The 20,571-nt window shown below is 33.0% G+C and overlaps 3 protein-coding genes and 1 pseudogene across 5 annotated transcripts in view; 2 read left to right on the plus strand and 2 right to left on the minus strand.

The window, feature by feature from the left end:
* Nucleotides 1-426: 426 nt before the first annotated feature.
* On the plus strand, nucleotides 427-4,364 carry LOC128223115 (uncharacterized). Its single transcript, XM_052932373.1, has 6 exons — nucleotides 427-715; nucleotides 1,092-1,157; nucleotides 2,163-2,258; nucleotides 2,810-2,897; nucleotides 3,153-3,254; nucleotides 3,650-4,364. The coding sequence occupies exons 2-6, from the start codon at nucleotides 1,152-1,154 to the stop codon at nucleotides 3,811-3,813; spliced, it is 456 nt and encodes a 151-aa protein (XP_052788333.1). The 5' UTR covers nucleotides 427-715; nucleotides 1,092-1,151; the 3' UTR covers nucleotides 3,814-4,364.
* A 1,269-nt stretch (nucleotides 4,365-5,633) lies between these two features.
* LOC128223117 (putative nuclease HARBI1) lies at nucleotides 5,634-9,103 on the minus strand (annotated as a pseudogene).
* Nucleotides 9,104-9,653: 550 nt separating this feature from the next.
* Nucleotides 9,654-20,571, plus strand: part of LOC128224525 (uncharacterized) — a 31,040-nt gene continuing 20,122 nt past the window's right edge. Inside the window, exons 1-2 of one of the 3 annotated variants that reach the window (XM_052934399.1) lie at nucleotides 9,654-9,939; nucleotides 10,317-10,383. In XM_052934399.1, the coding sequence (XP_052790359.1) occupies nucleotides 9,812-9,939; nucleotides 10,317-10,383 (195 nt within the window). In that variant the 5' untranslated portion in view covers nucleotides 9,654-9,811. Of the gene's footprint in view, nucleotides 9,940-10,316; nucleotides 10,384-14,342; nucleotides 14,481-15,038; nucleotides 15,248-20,571 lie in introns of those variants that run through there. The other 2 variants (XM_052934400.1, XM_052934401.1) reach the window with 2 other exon arrangements.
* LOC128224526 (putative nuclease HARBI1) lies at nucleotides 11,039-14,676 on the minus strand. The gene is made up of 7 exons (XM_052934403.1): nucleotides 14,321-14,676; nucleotides 13,544-13,683; nucleotides 13,153-13,229; nucleotides 12,807-12,924; nucleotides 12,600-12,672; nucleotides 12,124-12,305; nucleotides 11,039-11,950 (listed from the first exon to the last, which is right to left on the minus strand). Exons 1-7 carry the CDS (start codon nucleotides 14,525-14,527, stop codon nucleotides 11,728-11,730), a joined length of 1,020 nt encoding a protein of 339 aa, XP_052790363.1. The 5' UTR covers nucleotides 14,528-14,676; the 3' UTR covers nucleotides 11,039-11,727.

Below are 20,571 nucleotides of genomic sequence, written 5' to 3' on the forward strand. Positions count from 1 at the left end.
ACGATTATCGTAAGGTTACGAAATACTGATATAATTGCGACAGGCTTGATAAGACGCTCGTAGCTAAAATCGTAAACCTGTCGTAAACACTTACGATACGATTTTTCGTACGATCGTTAATAATACGCACCCATTGAGCGGAAAGATAACGGGCACCTGCTAGATGGTTTCAAAATAGGTCCGAATCCGAACAATTGGCGCATCCCAACCCAGGAGAAGAAAACCCAAAGCAACACTGCGCCAAGGTCTGCCAGCCCCCCACAAACCAGTCAGTTGACACTAGTATGATACGAGAATTTGGCTGACTATGAACTATGAACTATTTTTATGCCAGTGTGACAATGGGTGCGTATTATTAACGATCGTACGAAAAATCGTATCGTAAGTGTTTACGACAGGTTTACGATTTTAGCTACGAGCGTCTTATCAAGCCTGTCGCAATTATATCAGTATTTCGTAACCTTACGATAATCGTACGCATGCGCAGTTAAAGCGAGCTCTTCAAACGAAGGTATTTTATCTGATGTTTGGTGTCTGCTGTCAGTTTTCACTTGGACGTAAACAAGTTGTAAAAGTTCTGTTAGAGGATGTCTTTAAGCGGAAAAGAAAAGAAGCGAGGGCCAAACTGGACGATAGAAGAAAGAAATACGCTTATAGAGCTATGCCGGGCCAGTACAAACACACTCAAAATGAACTGGGGAGAAGTGGCTGACAGGTTTTTCCTTTTGTTTATTTGTTAACTTTCTTGTATCAGTAGTTGTGAATCTGTTTATCGACACCTGTACATATATTAAAATGTATATGGATATGTTAAGGCTAGTATCTGTTCTGACTAGTCATAAACAAGTTTTATTTTCCTTAGTCGATTTGTATTAAATAAATTACTAAATTAAAATTGGGTTTTTTTTTTTTTTAACTGAAGATTAAAAGTCGATACTGTATATGTTGATTGAATTGCTGTTTTTGTTGTTGAGAATGGGAGATATACCCTAGGCATAATTATTTAATATTAATTAGCACATTTATTTCATACTCACAAAATGTTCATGATTGATATATACATATTCAATTCATTAAATTTTGTTTTGCAGGGTGAACAGTATCGGGGGAAACTCCAGAGTCGCCCCGAGGTTAAAAAGAAGTGGACTGATATGAAGGTACTATATAAAGTAATATAACAGGTGATATGCTAAAGAAAATTATGTTTTCAATATAATTCATCATGTGCAGCAGACAGCTTGTTACAACTCAGATGAAAAACATGAGGGTATTTTGGTTTCATTAGACTTGCAGTGTGTCTTATTTACTGGATATTGGACTGAAATTAAGCAATATCCTAAAACTATAAGAATGGGTATTTTATCAACAACAAAACATTCTCTAAAAGTAACAATGAAGTAAAAGGAAACCATATATTAAAGCTGCACTCTCACAGAGTGAACGTTTCGACAACTTTTTTAATTTTTGTCTTGGAATGGGCTGATTTTGCAAAAATGCATGGAAACCAGTTATATAAGACTGCTGCTAAAATAATTGATCGCAGTTTTTTGTGAGATTGAAAATTGATGTTTTATGCATTTTTCTTTACGCGTTAGTAATAGTTTAAGACATAAATAAACCAGTCAATTGTAACAACGGACCCCCCCCCCCCCCAGGCCAGGGGGATAGCGGGGACTTTTTTGGTCCAGCCAACCCGAGGTGAAATCCCCGCTGGAGACAAACTGCTGGTAAAATCACCGTCAAATGTCACCGCATCCCTGACTTAAGACAGGCCCATTCCCTGTTAATTTTGGCGCAAAGACAAAACTACTCAGGGCCACTTGGAATGTAAAATCACGGCCAATTTCCACGGATATCCCTGGTATACCCGTGGATCTGGGGGTACAATTGACTGGTGCATAACATTAAACATATATAGATCTGTGAGTGCAGCTTTAACAAGTCAACTAGTATAATATTGTATAGATGCTTTCCTTATATCTGTATCATATCTAAGTTTCTTTTGCTTTATTTACTTGATTTAAATATTCTATCAAATTATTTGTTTGTTCTGCATAATATTTCCAGGTGTTATTTCATACTAATTTGATATGATGTTAAGTGTTTTGTTTACTTTGCCATAATATACACTATCATATATGTTATTGTTTGTTAAATTACAGAGCAATGTAAAGAGGAAGGCGCAGCAAGAACGGACAGAAAGCAGGCAGACAGGAAATGGGTTGAAGACTATAAATCTGGATTCTTGGGAGGAAATGGTAATTATAATAGTCACCCACAATAAACAAAACGTTATCTGTTAACATATGAATCAATCCTATGCAAAAGTGCTTGCTATTAAACTGAAGATCCATTTTAAATTTATTGGAAGTGTATTGCTATACTGAAATGAAGCTTATCCTATGTATTTTCAGCTCACCAGAGCACGAAGTGCTCAATGTGAGCTATTGTGATCGGTTTTTGTCCGGCATCAGTCTGTCAGTCAGTCCGTCCGTCAACAATTGCTTAAAAAACTTATCCTCTGAAACTACCTACCCAAATTCAATGAAACTTCACATGTTTGATCAGTTTGTTTTTCAATATTCTTTGAACAAATATCAAGCTATATTGATTAAGCCAATTGTGTGATATTGTTTTGCTGAATTAGAATATATAAAATATATTATATTTGAAACAGTTCTTTTCTTTTAAACAATTTGCTTTACAATGCAATTAAAAGTTTGTTGTTTGAATATAAGTGCATATGTTTCATAAAGATAATTGTTATTTTTTTGTAGTGGTATTTCTTACATTTAAAAAAACCTTTCAGGTATTGACAACCATTCCAAAGGTGTCAGTTGATGGCATTCCTGGAGGCGTGCAGTGCGGGGTTTCTTCAATCCAGGAATCGAATACAGGTAGTGCCGTATATTTAAACCAAATTTAATGAAGGGACCCTAGTTAACATTCTGCGTTTAATGTCATTGCATTATATCAAATATATGTGTCGTATAACTACCACAAAATTATAAAACATGCCACAAGTTTGCTTCCAAAGTTTTCCATTTCTTCATACTTGTTTTAAAAAATGGCAAGTCATGTTATATCATACAAATTCAATTATACTATACATTTAAATTACCATTTGTTATTTCTATTTAAAGAAGAAGAAGAAGAAGAAGAAGAAGAAGAAGAAGAAGAAGAAGAAGAAGAAAAAGACATGATCCAGGGAGCAGCAGCTAATGTGAAAGACCGCTCATCATCAGTAAAGTTTTGTGAGTTTTTTTCATGATATTCCATTAAGGTTTATAGACATATAATTTATTTGATGGAAATCTGTTTTTATCATTCTAATAAAATGATTTGAGCATTATAAATAAACAGATTGATCTTTACACAAGGTGATTTCCCCAGAATTAAATCAATGAAAATTTAAGAAAGTAACTATGTCAAATCAGTCTCCAGCATGAAACTATAACCTGCTTTTGTTGTCATTCTCTATGTTTAAAACTAATACAAAGATAATTTTGTAAATTGTGTCATAAATAAAATTTCTTAAAGCTGAGTGAGCACCGATGTTGTTTAAGTATTTAACTTCTTCTTGATTCTTTTAATGTCTTACCCATTTAATTAGACCATCTTTATTTAATGTTTTTTTTTCTAATTTCAGCTTCTTGTAATGCAACAGGGGGTTCCACATCAAATCTTCAACTGCGAATGGTGATGGCCCAGGAGCAACAAAACAGTATTCTGTCATCAATAGATTCTACATTGAAGAAAATGTTAGAATACCAAAAAGAAAAATCCGTTGACCTTCTACATTTTGAATATTAATTTAAGAAAACATTCATTTAAATTATGTATCGGTTTCTTAGACTCATTGAAAATGTGTTAAGTTATATTATTCAACTGGCCACAATTTCTCAACACTTTTTCAATCAATGAGGTTACATAACTCCATATTATCCTAAATACAAGTTATGGCCCCTGATTGACTTAGGTTAAAGTTTTAGGGCAGGTTAAATTTTAGGGCAAGTTGGGATTTTCACTTAAAACTCCAATACCATTCATTCAATTGACTTAATGCTTCGCACAGATGTTCAGAGCCATCACATAATGAGGTTAGATAACTCCATATTATCCTTTATACAAATTATGGCCTCTGATTGACTATGGAACTTAGGTTAAAGTTTTAGGGCAGGTTGGGATATTGTTTAATAACTTCTATACCCTTCATTCAATTGACTTAATACTTCACACAATTGTTCAGGACCATCAGCCAATGAGGTTACATAACTCCATATCCTTAATACAAGTTATGGCCCCTGATTGACTTGGGTTAAAGTTTTGGGCAAAATTATTTACGACCATATTACAACAAGAAACATAACTCATCAAAAGGGCAGCATCAAAGTCACCTTATGTATCGAATAATTTCAGTTAGGTTTGACATAAAGAGACCAAACTTGGTATTTTTATACGTTATTGTATTCTAAGTCAAAGCGACGTAGACGAGCGCGCTGTCTTACGACGGCTTTAAGATACTTTAGACTTTGAATGGGAATTATGTTTATGGTTATCACAATTAACTCTTTCATTTATCAAAGTTCAGTTACAGTATGTATTTTGGCCTATAAAAATAAGCTTTGTACACCTGTTATGCTTCATAAGATGTTTTGAGATATTGGGGCCAGCTGTTTAAGAGTAAACTTTATGATATGTGAATTGCACTGTGATGTGATAGTGTTTGTGTAACTTACTGCCTTTCATCTAAGATTTGAACTTAGGTCCCTGAAGAGAAATTTGCCATGTATATAAAAGATTATTAATTTGTTCATTTCAGTTTAACATTGTAATAAATTCCACCAAGTGGGCACTAAAAACTATATTTTATGTTTTCATGAGGTTAAATATATTGCCATCTTACACTAAAACAAGCATTTTTTCGTAAATGACGTCAATGAAATATTTATATAACCATTGGAAGTGATGTTCTGAAACATCAAATGTACAGTTGATTACAAGAAGAGGCATTTAAAGTTACTTTAGTTTTGTCTGTATGTACTCTTAATTCTTTGTATGTGTTGTATGATAAAAAGCCTGAACCTACACTCTTTTGTACAAAGTTTAGGCTTAGTGCCAAATTCGGATGTAATTGAAACTGAATGGGTGTTTCCTCAAAAGTGTAGAATTTAACTTATTCCTCGAAGTGAAAGTCAGTTTTTGGACCCAGATGCATTTACTTGTTTATGTTTTGGTGCAATATTATATTTGCCTATGATGTTCTTAGGAAAGGTATTGCTATAAAACTAAAACTGTTATGAACTCCCTGTATAAAATGGGTGTATTATTCTGACATAACTGTTATATTGAATTGCAGTTGTAAAATAAATTATTCTGACAACGTTTTGCAATCAAATATAAACTAGAAAAACACTTTTTTTGGCAAGTTAGGCATTATTAAATGAAGGATATGTACAAAGCAGAAATGATATTGAACGGCATTGTATTGTATCAATAGAAATGTATTGATGAAAGAATAATTAGTTGAGCTTTTAAGGTTATTTAGTTGAGCTTTTAAGGTCAATTAGTTGAGCTTTTAAGGTTTTTGATTTGTGTAAGTTATTGAATGTTATTCATTGAGACATCAGGAAATGCACATTGTTGCAGTGTGCCATTCTGTTGCCATAATTATGTTGTATGATGTTCTGTGTGTAATGTTGCGCATAATTGATTTGTTATTATGGTTAAAATGACATGGGTGATATCATAAATATCTTAATGTCTTTTAGTTCTTATCCCATTTACCTGTTACATTTTTACAATGTACTGCACTTTTGCATAATGCTACTGTGATAGTCTAAGTTGTTGACATAATTGTATATTTGTTGTGTTAAAGAGGTTTTATTTAGGGTTACCCCAGTAAAACATATAAAATTGGGGGGGGGGGGGGGCAATTATTTAAAAAGTGTATGGGTGCGTGTTTGTTTTGCTAATTTGAATCCCAAATTTGCTTCTGTAGGAGGGTGGTGTATTTAATAAGAGTGCCCCCATCCATGGGGTATATACTGTCAATAAATAGCCCTTAAATTGCTCGTAAAAAATATGTGATATTTATATGTTGTTATGTTTATGTCATAATTTTAAGCCAAATTTTTCCTGCACCTGATTAGAATAGGAACTTGGGTAAAAAAACTAGGTATTTATGTAAAACCTCAAAGCTGCACTCTCACAGATTGAATCATTTGACAATTAATTTTATTTTCTGTTTTGGAACAAGCAAATTTATGCGAAAATGCAAGGAAACCAATGCTATAAGACGGCTGATAAAGAAATCAGATCGCAGATTTTTGTAATTAAGTTTAAAAAAATATGTTTAAATTAATGCATTCTCCTTTAACTGTAAGTAACGCTTTTAGCCATAAAACAGGATTTATGAAACCAAGCTGATTGTTTGTCATCATTGTTACATTACTGGAATACAGATATAAGCAAACAAATTGTTAATTTAAATACCAAAACAAAAATAAAGAAGTTATCAAAACGGTACATCTGTGAGAGTGCAGCTTAAAGAAAATGAAGAAATATTCTCCCAATTTCATACATTTAAACGCTTTAAGGTTATTTGAATGAACACATCTCTTATAAGTATGAAAATTGATCCTATTTGTTAAATAATAAGCAAATTAGCTCAAATATTAGGTTTGCAAAATTGCATGGTGGAATAAAAAATATGGCTTTAATACGTTGTTTTAAAACACCGTCTTGTTGAATGTTTACAAATGTGTTAACATTGCGGATATGCCAGCATTAAAAAGGGACTTTGGAAAACGAATGATTTGTTTTGGCATTTCTTTGTTATTTGTTCCATTTTGACAATTCATATCAATTGCATAAATTACATATATGACTTGAATAACAGTTAATTGTAATACTTGTACAAAATGATCACTCTGTTAATCAGGGCAACATGTTCAGTCCATTTGCAACCAATAACTTCCATGTAAAGGTCACAATACTGTATATTTGTTGTTTACTTTTACATCACTTAGTAAGTGCACACATTCATTTGCATTATACTTTGCATCATGTATTAACACAAAGCGATCACAAACTATTTAAATTAAAGGAAATGGAACAAACAAACTACGTTCAATTTCACACAAAAGTGTTCACAACTCGTCGTCGCAGTTCTTGCACCTGCAAGCCTGGTTGTCCCATCCAGGCCTCCATAGCATCTTGGCCTGGGTCCACTACTTGGGCATCGTCCAGTGTCAGACCCCAATCCAAACACATATTGTGCAACCTGGCACATGCCATAAAAATTGCACACGACTTTTCGGGACTGTAACTCAACACACCGCCGGTTTTGTGGAGACATCTGTAAATTGTAAACATAATGGTGATGTTACGGATCGTAACAAGAAACAGTGTCGTATAAAATGCATTAGTAGATGGGCGAGTAAACATAAAGAGTGTTCAATTCTAAAATAAGGTTCAACTATAAAGTCTGTGTTCGATGAGGTGTATGGTGGAAGGATTGAGATAACCCACCGAAACCTTCCTTTCAGGATTCCAAAACTCTGCTCGATAACCATCCTTCCCTTGCTCTGCGCGTTGTTATATCTTGCTTCAGCAGGCGTTACGGGATTAGCAAGCGGAGTTAGCAGGCTGGTAGTGAGTGGATAACCGCTATCAGCCAGCAGCATCCCTGGCCTCTCACTCTCCATGTGTTCCTGTGTTAGATAATGGACAAGAAGTGGTTTTAAAAATCAGTATGTCTTGCATTTCTAAGCAGAAAATAACGTGTGTCACGTAAACTGTCAAAATATGTGCACCTAAAAGTTTGAGGTTGGTTAATATTTAAAGGATAAACAAGTACAGTAGTCGAAAGAAAAGTTCTTAGGTTTGATACATGGACCTATCATGATTCTAATTGTTTTTCCAAGGGTTTCCAAATAGATAAACAAATGCCAGCAGAACTCTTGTATATAATACATGGCTTACTTATTCAGTCATATAGCCATTACCTTCAACGACGAGGTGTTCATGACAGAAGAATCATGCTGCGACCCTGGCCACTTGGCGACAATGTCGATGAACCTAATATATAATAGGAAAAGGGCTAAAACGATCTCAAAATGCAATGATTAAATATTAAGGTCGACAATTACAGAATGCCGATAGATGATCTCATTACCTAGATATATAGGTAATAATCAAATAAAACGATTTACCTTCTGTCGTGGCTACATGTAGCCATCACATTTATAGCATGGAATCCTTTCCGGCATATGTAGGCTTCGCCACTGTCTTTCGGGGCAATGATAGGGACGAGTGTTCCGTCGACTGCACCTATATTAAAATACATCAAGTAAATAACAGATTGGTGTGCACCTTTCATCAGAGAATTACCTTTTCCCGTCGGACCATTTTTCAATTTCAATTCAAATTATTGAAATAAGTTCCTGTATCATTTAAATATAAATGAGTACGAAATACTACTATTAAAAAATACGAACTTTCAACCCATCAGTTAGTATGCATGAAGTCATATAGTCATTACTTATACGTATTGCCTACCTACGATATTGGCAATTTTGCATCTTTTGTAGAAGCCAAGTTTTGCTTCTGCCAATTCTTGTTGTGTTCTTGGAAATCTGGCAAAAGAAAGTGTTTCATTACTAATGCGTTAAACTCAAAAATATGTTAATCTATACTGTGATTACAGAATAAAGAACTCTGTTAAATAACCTGTGATGTTTAAGGTCCATCCACACTGCATTGTGCATTTTACTAGTATGATGGCATATATATATATATATATATATATATATATATTTATATATATAACGCGCTTCGTAATTTAAGGTATACGACAAGGGGCAAAAACAAAAATAGACGAAGAAAGGTGGGGGGGGGGGGGGTATTGCACACAAATAACACAATGATTGAGTTATATCCTTTAAGTAACTTACCTTATATTGTCAATATTTCGATTTACAGCGTCTACAAACTCATGCAACACCCTTGACGCTGTTTGCTTCGATATGCCGTGCAGGTCGGCTACCTCTGATAAGAAATTTCCTTTAGACAGAACTCTAAGCCCAACCAGCACCTGTTACACAAATTAAGTAGTTTATATTACTACAGAAATATTAAATTTTAAAAAGAGCTTTTCGTAGCAATACATATTTACGTTCAACCCCTTTTTTCACTAACTTGTTTAGTACGTCTGCTTTTATATATGAAATGTATTTTTCCAATACCTTATTGAAAAAGACTATAGTGTATGATTACTGAAATAGGCTATCGATGATTCTCAATACATGACGTCATTGTTATTGACCTCATTTTATCTGGAAATTTATGGCTGTAAATATTTACATGTTTGAAGGATTTACGGTGCATTTCATTTCTTGTGGCGAGCCCTGCTGATGTTTGCTGGACTCGCCTTCTTACTATTACTATATTTCACAATTATCGGATAACATGGACAATGAAGGTATGTGTTTTTTGCAAAGGTTTATTTAAAATGCTGTGTCATTCTCATTTCGTTTTGAGGTCTTTATTGCTCATATACATACAGGGTGCGTATTATTAACGATCGTACGAAAAATCGTATCGTAAGTGTTTACGACAGGTTTACGATTTTAGCTACGAGCGTCTTATCAAGCCTGTCGCAATTATATCAGTATTTCGTAACCTTACGATAATCGTACGCATGCGCAGTTAAAGCGAGCTCTTCAAACGAAGGTATTTTATCTGATGTTTGGTGTCTGCTGTCAGTTTTCACTTGGACGTAAACAAGTTGTAAAAGTTCTGTTAGAGGATGTCTTTAAGCGGAAAAGAAAAGAAGCGAGGGCCAAACTGGACGATAGAAGAAAGAAATACGCTTATAGAGCTATGCCGGGCCAGTACAAACACACTCAAAATGAACTGGGGAGAAGTGGCTGACAGGTTTTTCCTTTTGTTTATTTGTTAACTTTCTTGTATCAGTAGTTGTGAATCTGTTTATCGACACCTGTACATATATTAAAATGTATATGGATATGTTAAGGCTAGTATCTGTTCTGACTAGTCATAAACAAGTTTTATTTTCCTTAGTCGATTTGTATTAAATAAATTACTAAATTAAAATTGGGTTGTTTTTTTTTTTTAACTGAAGATTAAAAGTCGATACTGTATATGTTGATTGAATTGCTGTTTTTGTTGTTGAGAATGGGAGATATACCCTAGGCATAATTATTTAATATTAATTAGCACATTTATTTCATACTCACAAAATGTTCATGATTGATATATACATATTCAATTCATTAAATTTTGTTTTGCAGGGTGAACAGTATCGGGGGAAACTCCAGAGTCGCCCCTGAGGTTAAAAAGAAGTGGACTGATATGAAGGTACTATATAAAGTAATATAACAGGTGATATGCTAAAGAAAATTATGTTTTCAATATAATTCATCATGTGCAGCAGACAGCTTGTTACAACTCAGATGAAAAACATGAGGGTATTTTGGTTTCATTAGACTTGCAGTGTGTCTTATTTACTGGATATTGGACTGAAATTAAGCAATATCCTAAAACTATAAGAATGGGTATTTTATCAACAACAAAACATTCTCTAAAAGTAACAATGAAGTAAAAGGAAACCATATATTAAAGCTGCACTCTCACAGAGTGAACGTTTCGACAACTTTTTTAATTTTTGTCTTGGAATGGGCTGATTTTGCAAAAATGCATGGAAACCAGTTATATAAGACTGCTGCTAAAATAATTGATCGCAGTTTTTTGTGAGATTGAAAATTGATGTTTTATGCATTTTTCTTTACGCGTTAGTAATAGTTTAAGACATAAATAAACCAGTCAATTGTAACAACGGACCCCCCCCCCCAGGCCAGGGGGATAGCGGGGACTTTTTTGGTCCAGCCAACCCGAGGTGAAATCCCCGCTGGAGACAAACTGCTGGTAAAATCACCGTCAAATGTCACCGCATCCCTGACTTAAGACAGGCCCATTCCCTGTTAATTTTGGCGCAAAGACAAAACTACTCAGGGCCACTTGGAATACAGATATAAGCAAACAAATTGTTAATTTAAATACCAAAACAAAAATAAAGAAGTTATCAAAACGGTACATCTGTGAGAGTGCAGCTTAAAGAAAATGAAGAAATATTCTCCCAATTTCATACATTTAAACGCTTTAAGGTTATTTGAATGAACACATCTCTTATAAGTATGAAAATTGATCCTATTTGTTAAATAATAAGCAAATTAGCTCAAATATTAGGTTTGCAAAATTGCATGGTGGAATAAAAAATATGGCTTTAATACGTTGTTTTAAAACACCGTCTTGTTGAATGTTTACAAATGTGTTAACATTGCGGATATGCCAGCATTAAAAAGGGACTTTGGAAAACGAATGATTTGTTTTGGCATTTCTTTGTTATTTGTTCCATTTTGACAATTCATATCAATTGCATAAATTACATATATGACTTGAATAACAGTTAATTGTAATACTTGTACAAAATGATCACTCTGTTAATCAGGGCAACATGTTCAGTCCATTTGCAACCAATAACTTCCATGTAAAGGTCACAATACTGTATATTTGTTGTTTACTTTTACATCACTTAGTAAGTGCACACATTCATTTGCATTATACTTTGCATCATGTATTAACACAAAGCGATCACAAACTATTTAAATTAAAGGAAATGGAACAAACAAACTACGTTCAATTTCACACAAAAGTGTTCACAACTCGTCGTCGCAGTTCTTGCACCTGCAAGCCTGGTTGTCCCATCCAGGCCTCCATAGCATCTTGGCCTGGGTCCACTACTTGGGCATCGTCCAGTGTCAGACCCCAATCCAAACACATATTGTGCAACCTGGCACATGCCATAAAAATTGCACACGACTTTTCGGGACTGTAACTCAACACACCGCCGGTTTTGTGGAGACATCTGTAAATTGTAAACATAATGGTGATGTTACGGATCGTAACAAGAAACAGTGTCGTATAAAATGCATTAGTAGATGGGCGAGTAAACATAAAGAGTGTTCAATTCTAAAATAAGGTTCAACTATAAAGTCTGTGTTCGATGAGGTGTATGGTGGAAGGATTGAGATAACCCACCGAAACCTTCCTTTCAGGATTCCAAAACTCTGCTCGATAACCATCCTTCCCTTGCTCTGCGCGTTGTTATATCTTGCTTCAGCAGGCGTTACGGGATTAGCAAGCGGAGTTAGCAGGCTGGTAGTGAGTGGATAACCGCTATCAGCCAGCAGCATCCCTGGCCTCTCACTCTCCATGTGTTCCTGTGTTAGATAATGGACAAGAAGTGGTTTTAAAAATCAGTATGTCTTGCATTTCTAAGCAGAAAATAACGTGTGTCACGTAAACTGTCAAAATATGTGCACCTAAAAGTTTGAGGTTGGTTAATATTTAAAGGATAAACAAGTACAGTAGTCGAAAGAAAAGTTCTTAGGTTTGATACATGGACCTATCATGATTCTAATTGTTTTTCCAAGGGTTTCCAAATAGATAAACAAATGCCAGCAGAACTCTTGTATATAATACATGGCTTACTTATTCAGTCATATAGCCATTACCTTCAACGACGAGGTGTTCATGACAGAAGAATCATGCTGCGACCCTGGCCACTTGGCGACAATGTCGATGAACCTAATATATAATAGGAAAAGGGCTAAAACGATCTCAAAATGCAATGATTAAATATTAAGGTCGACAATTACAGAATGCCGATAGATGATCTCATTACCTAGATATATAGGTAATAATCAAATAAAACGATTTACCTTCTGTCGTGGCTACATGTAGCCATCACATTTATAGCATGGAATCCTTTCCGGCATATGTAGGCTTCGCCACTGTCTTTCGGGGCAATGATAGGGACGAGTGTTCCGTCGACTGCACCTATATTAAAATACATCAAGTAAATAACAGATTGGTGTGCACCTTTCATCAGAGAATTACCTTTTCCCGTCGGACCATTTTTCAATTTCAATTCAAATTATTGAAATAAGTTCCTGTATCATTTAAATATAAATGAGTACGAAATACTACTATTAAAAAATACGAACTTTCAACCCATCAGTTAGTATGCATGAAGTCATATAGTCATTACTTATACGTATTGCCTACCTACGATATTGGCAATTTTGCATCTTTTGTAGAAGCCAAGTTTTGCTTCTGCCAATTCTTGTTGTGTTCTTGGAAATCTGGCAAAAGAAAGTGTTTCATTACTAATGCGTTAAACTCAAAAATATGTTAATCTATACTGTGATTACAGAATAAAGAACTCTGTTAAATAACCTGTGATGTTTAAGGTCCATCCACACTGCATTGTGCATTTTACTAGTATGATGGCATATATATATATATATATATATATATATTTATATATATAACGCGCTTCGTAATTTAAGGTATACGACAAGGGGCAAAAACAAAAATAGACGAAGAAAGGTGGGGGGGGGGGGGGTATTGCACACAAATAACACAATGATTGAGTTATATCCTTTAAGTAACTTACCTTATATTGTCAATATTTCGATTTACAGCGTCTACAAACTCATGCAACACCCTTGACGCTGTTTGCTTCGATATGCCGTGCAGGTCGGCTACCTCTGATAAGAAATTTCCTTTAGACAGAACTCTAAGCCCAACCAGCACCTGTTACACAAATTAAGTAGTTTATATTACTACAGAAATATTAAATTTTAAAAAGAGCTTTTCGTAGCAATACATATTTACGTTCAACCCCTTTTTTCACTAACTTGTTTAGTACGTCTGCTTTTATATATGAAATGTATTTTTCCAATACCTTATTGAAAAAGACTATAGTGTATGATTACTGAAATAGGCTATCGATGATTCTCAATACATGACGTCATTGTTATTGACCTCATTTTATCTGGAAATTTATGGCTGTAAATATTTACATGTTTGAAGGATTTACGGTGCATTTCATTTCTTGTGGCGAGCCCTGCTGATGTTTGCTGGACTCGCCTTCTTACTATTACTATATTTCACAATTATCGGATAACATGGACAATGAAGGTATGTGTTTTTTGCAAAGGTTTATTTAAAATGCTGTGTCATTCTCATTTCGTTTTGAGGTCTTTATTGCTCATATACATACAGTACAGTACATGCTACCTGGTGTATCTTTATATTGCTCTACTTTGATACATCATTTATAAAACTTATATAAAAGCATTGAGTTAATTCAAGCACTCAATGAAATTTTGAATAAGTTATATAGATATAACTGACGGTCTTTTTTTTAAGAGTACCAGTACAGTTTTACCTTCGTCATAGACGATACCGATTGTGACCTGTTTGTAGGAGGTGAAAGGTCATTTCTTAGGTTATCTTCCAAATAAATAATGGCGATTCGTGAGAGTCTATATCGGTCCACAACCTCCACATCTGACAGATGATCTAAGGATGAAATGCGATCCTTAAAGGTGCGTTGTTTTCTTCTTCTTTGGCCGAAAACAAACAACGCCGCCATATTTACGAAATTTACGAGAGCGTTTCACCTGTCGTAACTTTAACGCACCAGTTAAGATAATCGTAAGTTTACGAATCTTAGTAAGACGCGGTTACGATCGTAAATTTGACGTACGACAAACTTACGATAATATTTGCGCGTACGATCGTTGATAATACGCCCCCACAGTACAGTACATGCTACCTGGTGTATCTTTATATTGCTCTACTTTGATACATCATTTATAAAACTTATATAAAAGCATTGAGTTAATTCAAGCACTCAATGAAATTTTGAATAAGTTATATAGATATAACTGACGGTCTTTTTTTTACCTGTCGTAACTTTAACGCACCAGTTAAGATAATCGTAAGTTTACGAATCTTAGTAAGACGCGGTTACGATCGTAAATTTGACGTACGACAAACTTACGATAATATTTGCGCGTACGATCGTTGATAATACGCCCCCAATATCTATTATATAGTGCGTACATACATAAACCTACGCGATAACATTTTAAACCTGTGAACTTTTAACATAATATGTGCGTACATAAACTGTGATTCGTATATATATATAATTGACATTTTACGGGCGAAGGTGAATTTTTACTACGCACACCGTGCGGGACAAGATATACAACAACAACAACAATGGCGATGCTTTATTGACAGAAGTCGATCTAAATTAAACTAATTATGTGTGTTTCATAACACACTGAAGTGCATTAAGTAAAAGGTATTGGCTAAAATAATAAAAGTGTAACTTTTTTGTTTAAATTTAACAGTGAAGTGTTCAGTATTGTGGAGTAACAGTGGCGCAGTATGAAATGCATACAACAAAGAAATAGAGTAATGCATACAACATAGGCAAAGAAGGGTTTTCACATTTGCATACAACATACACAAAGAAGGATGTTGAGAAACGCATACAATATAGAATAAGAACAAAAATATTGACATTGAAATATTATTGTTTAAATCAATAAATTATTATGTTTATGAGGTTAGTCAAGTGAGAAATAGTTTATTAACTTTATATTTGAATTTTGCTTTTAAAACTAAAACATAATTGATTTGTTTTTCAAACTTTTTGTTTTGTTTGAATAGGGAAAAGATCCTTATATGAAATCATTAAAATTGGTTTAATAGCTTGAAGGAAACAAAAAGTTTATGAAAACTTTGCAATTGGATAAATTAAAGATTGTATTCATTGTGTATACTACAAGTATATAAGTACATTTAGGAAACAGAAACATATCATGTCACACTGATTACAATACATCAGAAACTTGTAAAATAAATCTATATAAATAATTTCTCATAAGTTTAGTAAAGCACCTGGTACTTGATAAAAGACATACATGTATTTTTAAGAATTATTGTAAATTATATGTAACAATTATAAACTGTATCCGAAATGAACAACACATTTGCATAAATATATAAAAAATAATGAATACAACAGAGAAGCATGTGGGATGTAAAGAGTTTACACATGATAAATGTACATTCATTTGATTACTTTAATGAGTAATTTTTTACTTAAATATTGCATGAAAAACACAGAAATTCCTCAGTGGTTGTTGAATTATCTGAAGGTGTGTTAACACAATATTTGTTGGTCTTTACGGGTGTGGTGAATTTGACATGCAGGCGAAATCGTTGGGTCTATATTAAAATTATATTTCCACCGTTCTTCATCCTCATCGAAAAGTGGGAGACATTATATAGTATTACGTACTAAGTAAATGTGTTCTATACAAAATATGTGCTGCTTCCATATGTTTCAAAGAAAGCCTTTTGTTAAGTTTTTGTCATTAACAGTCAAATTAAGGTTGACCAGTAAGAAACATTTCTGAAACTAGTTCATTATATACAAAGCTTTCACATTTTTCTTTTTCTGGTAATGGTTCTATTTTAGGGATTTTATGAATTCAATTTGCCTCAAACTTTAATTTAAAAAAATCTTTTTTTCCTGCTTTGGAGTCCTTGATGTTTAATTAGTAATTTTGGCGTTAATGCAGAGTAAAAAAAGTGTTTTTTGCTTTCCCGGGATTTTGTGTTTTCTTTGGCGTTAAACTTAATGTGTTGTCTAGATTTACAAAATCATCAAATTCAATAAAGATTAAGATGATCTTAATCTTTATTGAATTTGATGATTTTGTAAATCTAGACAGTATCTGATCAATACACAGAAACTGTGTACTATATACAGATTGGTAGGGGTCACTTATCCAATAAAATTAAGGGTCACTTGTCCAGTAAAATACCAGTTATTGGAGATTACTTATGTGTATTGTCTGCCATAAGGTGTCCAAATGACATAATTATGATTCATTAATGACATAATCATGATTCATTATATATTTTTCATTAGTCACCTAACACCTATCTTTATGGCATCCCTTAAATTAACGATGTGTGAATAAAGAACAAACAAACGATTGCATAGCACCTGCTATCATGGATAATTGGAGTATTGTCTCAGAATTTTGGGGAGTTTATAATAAGGAAGTCAATAAATGAAATCAAAGGATTGTTATTTCTCAACTCATTTTATTGGAAAGAAAACACTATAACACGATTTATCCAAGCACTCTGACAAATATTTTGTCTGACTATGTCCTATTACTAAAGCCATTGTTTATAAAAAAAAAATGATAAATTTATTCTAATCACAAATATTGCAATCAATATAATATGCACATGTAATAACTACAAATTTAATCTAACAGAATAACCAAATTTACTACACGAAATATATATACCTACCCTTTTTACTCATTTTTCCTTTCAATTTATAATTTCAAAAGGATCATTTTATATATTTGGGATTGTTTGTTCTGATGAATGTATTGGATACGGAAAGATCAAATGTTGTTTTTTTGCATTAAAAGTTAAACTATTAAACAAATTTAACATCTGAGGTTTATCCCTTTACAAAATATATTAATAATTATCTATATTTCTCATTTTGCAATAATGGTAAGAACTTATAAATCCTATTTTCACCTATTACAATACAAATCATCAATTCAGACATTTTTACAACTACCAAAAAATGGTTTAGTTTTTCATCTTATGATGAAATGAAAGTTATTAAAAGTAATTCTGTGTTTGGTTTTATAATCCTCATGCTTCTTCAGGTAATCTTAAAATTTATATTTTGTTATTGTTGTTCCGTGTCTTTGCTTTCCCCGATTTCAAAGTTTTCATAAAAGAAATACTAAATTGTTTCTTTATAAATCTAGATATTAAACCATTAAACCAATTTTAATGATTTGAAATAAGGTTCTTTTCCCTATTCAAACAAAACAAAAAGTTTACAAACAATCAATTAGGTTTTAATTCTAAAAGCAAAATTCAAAAATAAAGTGAATTAACTATTTTTCACTTGACTAAACTTCATAAACATAATAATTTATTGATTTTAACAATAAAATTCCACTGTCAATATTTTTGTTCTTATTCTATATTGTATGCGTTTCTCAACATCCTTCTTTGTGTATGTTGTATGCAAATGTGAAAGCCCTTCTTTGCCTATGTTGTATGCGTTACACAATTTCTTTGTTGAATGCATTTCATACCGACCCAGTAACAGTTGAAGAATATAATTATTTTACATTGGTACGGCTCAGTTGACTTGTGGCGTTTAGGGAACAAAATGAATATCCAAATGTTAAAAAAGTTCCCTAAACGCACATTATTGTGGCTTGTCACGAATTACGGACACTACGGACCATGGACATTACGGACCAGACATTACGGACCAGATTTAGGGACACTACGGACCAGATTTAGGGACATTACGGACCATCTTCGGAATCTTACGGACCATGATTTAAACATTTTTTTTTTAAATTAATCACTCATTAGTTTATAATTTGTTAATAAATACTTGAATATGAGTGCTCAGTATGACGTTATATCTTCCATAAAACTGAAAAATCCCGTGAAGTTCGAATAGATCTCAATATAAAATCTTGTGAAATTCCAAAAGGTGTTAAAGAACTATGCATTTATAACAATTATGTGAACAATAATGAACGAAATTTGAAAGATCGGCAGTTAAATCAGTTAAAAGCAACAGAAGAAATATTTTCCAAAACAGTTTATTTCCCAAAATAAATCGAGCAGAAGTATTTTCCAAAACAGTTTATTTACCAAAATAAATCGAGCATATATTAAATAAACAATATACATAATTATAGATATAACGTTGATTTTCGGCTCGAGTCGAGCGTTTTGGTGACGCCATCTTGCACTGAAACCAACCATTTGGTCACGTGGATTCCCCGCCTTGACTGAACCTTTCAATTAAAACAGTTGAAACGGAAAACAAACAAATATGACGATTCAAAGTTTATTTCAGAAAGCAATCGATCACATATGAAAACATTAATATTCACATTTACAATTATAGGATAAACACATATTTCGTTCATTATTATTCAAATTATTATAATATTTTATTAAAAATACATTGATGTTTAACATTGGAATTTCCTGGATTTTTCAGTTACATTAAAGATAATTTTCATACTGAGCACTAATATTCAAGTATTTATTAACAAATTTAAGACCAATGAGTGAATAAATTAAAAAAAAATGTTTAAAAACATTATAAATGATGGTCCGTAAGTTTCTGAAGATGGTCCGTAATGTACCTAAATCTGGTCCGTAGTGTCCCTAAATCTGGTCCGTAATGTCTGGTCCGTATATCCATGGTCCGTAGTGTCCGTGACCCCTTGTCACAGGGGGCAGAAACCAAAAAAAATGTTTTCTTTGTAAATATAGGCTTAAATAAACAAAAATAATTTGTTTCTGGCCCCTGTTGGACAGGTAAACAGTTAAAATATCAGATTTAATGCTTATCAAAATAAGTTTCATTGTTTTGTGATATCACATTCACTTATATTTTTAAATGGACACATTCATGCCCTACTACATTCATTTATTTCATACTAATTTCTAAAACATGACAACTACATCATGTATTGTAGTTGAGTCATGTTTCAGTTTATTTCATAATAATTTCTCAAACATGACTCAACTGCATCATGTAGTTGAGTCATGTTTCAGAAATTAGTATGAAATAAATGAATATACATAATTTTGACTCAATGACAACAGCTTAAGTATTCATAACAATTAGTATTGAAAGTAGTATCCCGGAACAACTTGTTTTCGACCGCCTAAGAATTATTTACATTTCAATCATAAATAAGTGATGATAAAAGATAAATGTTTGTGTGAATCATTTAAAACAATCATTCATCTTTGAAAAAACGAAATTAAATCTGTTTCAATCGTCTGTTGTTTACATTTTTAATCCAAAATGACGGCTGTCACATGTTGTATTTGACCAAGATACAACCTGTTTTCGACCATGACCTTTGACTTTACTTCACAACAAAAGTGTGTGCACAATATTTTTCATTTAATTTGTTTAACTTGTTTTAACTGTTTGAAGTATTTTTTTATTTTTTTTAAAGTAATTGAATGTTTATATATTTTCCATACAGTCACTTTATAGTTACTTATCACCACAAGAGGGGCAAAGGAATGCATCATCCCTTCTAATGGCTTTCACATGGGTACAAAGTAATAAATTCAGCCATCATGAACCGTGGTATCACTGGTCCAACTCTGAATGAGCCTCATATGACCTGCCTAGGCTGCAATATGTATAATTTTATGATAACTGAGAGCCCAATTGCAATTCAATATAGTCACCTGTAGATAAATTATATCAATTTTAGAATAAACAATATACCATATTTTGATGCACTTTTAATGTTGTGCACAATACTTAGAAAACGATAGAGCATAGGTTATAGGCTTTGGTAGATATATGTACAATCTGGCAAACAAAAACAGCATGCTTTTAAAGGAGTAATTAAAATGTGAAATCATTCTAAATGAAGGGCTTAATTTGGCATTAATTGAAAATGCCTAATTGGTGTTGTTTCAAGTAAAACTGGAGTTTTTTAACACTAGCATTCCCATTCTTTTTCAAATGAAGTTTTCTGACTGTTCTACTGTTATGGTTAACAATTA

The sequence above is a fragment of the Mya arenaria genome, chromosome 17 (genome assembly GCF_026914265.1).
Source record: "Mya arenaria isolate MELC-2E11 chromosome 17, ASM2691426v1".
NCBI lineage: Eukaryota > Metazoa > Mollusca > Bivalvia > Myida > Myidae > Mya > Mya arenaria.

Coding starts and splice junctions, on each gene's coding strand:
- LOC128223115 (XM_052932373.1), top strand. Junction 2,259..2,809: donor TGGATTCTTGGGAGGAAATG/GTAATTATAATA, acceptor AAAACCTTTCAG/GTATTGACAACCATTCCAAA. Junction 2,898..3,152: donor AATCCAGGAATCGAATACAG/GTAGTGCCGTAT, acceptor AAGAAGAAGAAG/AAGAAGAAGAAGAAGAAGAA.
- LOC128224526 (XM_052934403.1), bottom strand. CDS start 14,527: ATGGCGGCGTTGTTTGTTTTCGGCCAAAGAAGAAGAAAACAACGCACC. Junction 13,684..14,320: donor CGGTATCGTCTATGACGAAG/GTAAAACTGTAC, acceptor TTTGTGTAACAG/GTGCTGGTTGGGCTTAGAGT. Junction 11,951..12,123: donor ATCCTGAAAGGAAGGTTTCG/GTGGGTTATCTC, acceptor TACAATTTACAG/ATGTCTCCACAAAACCGGCG.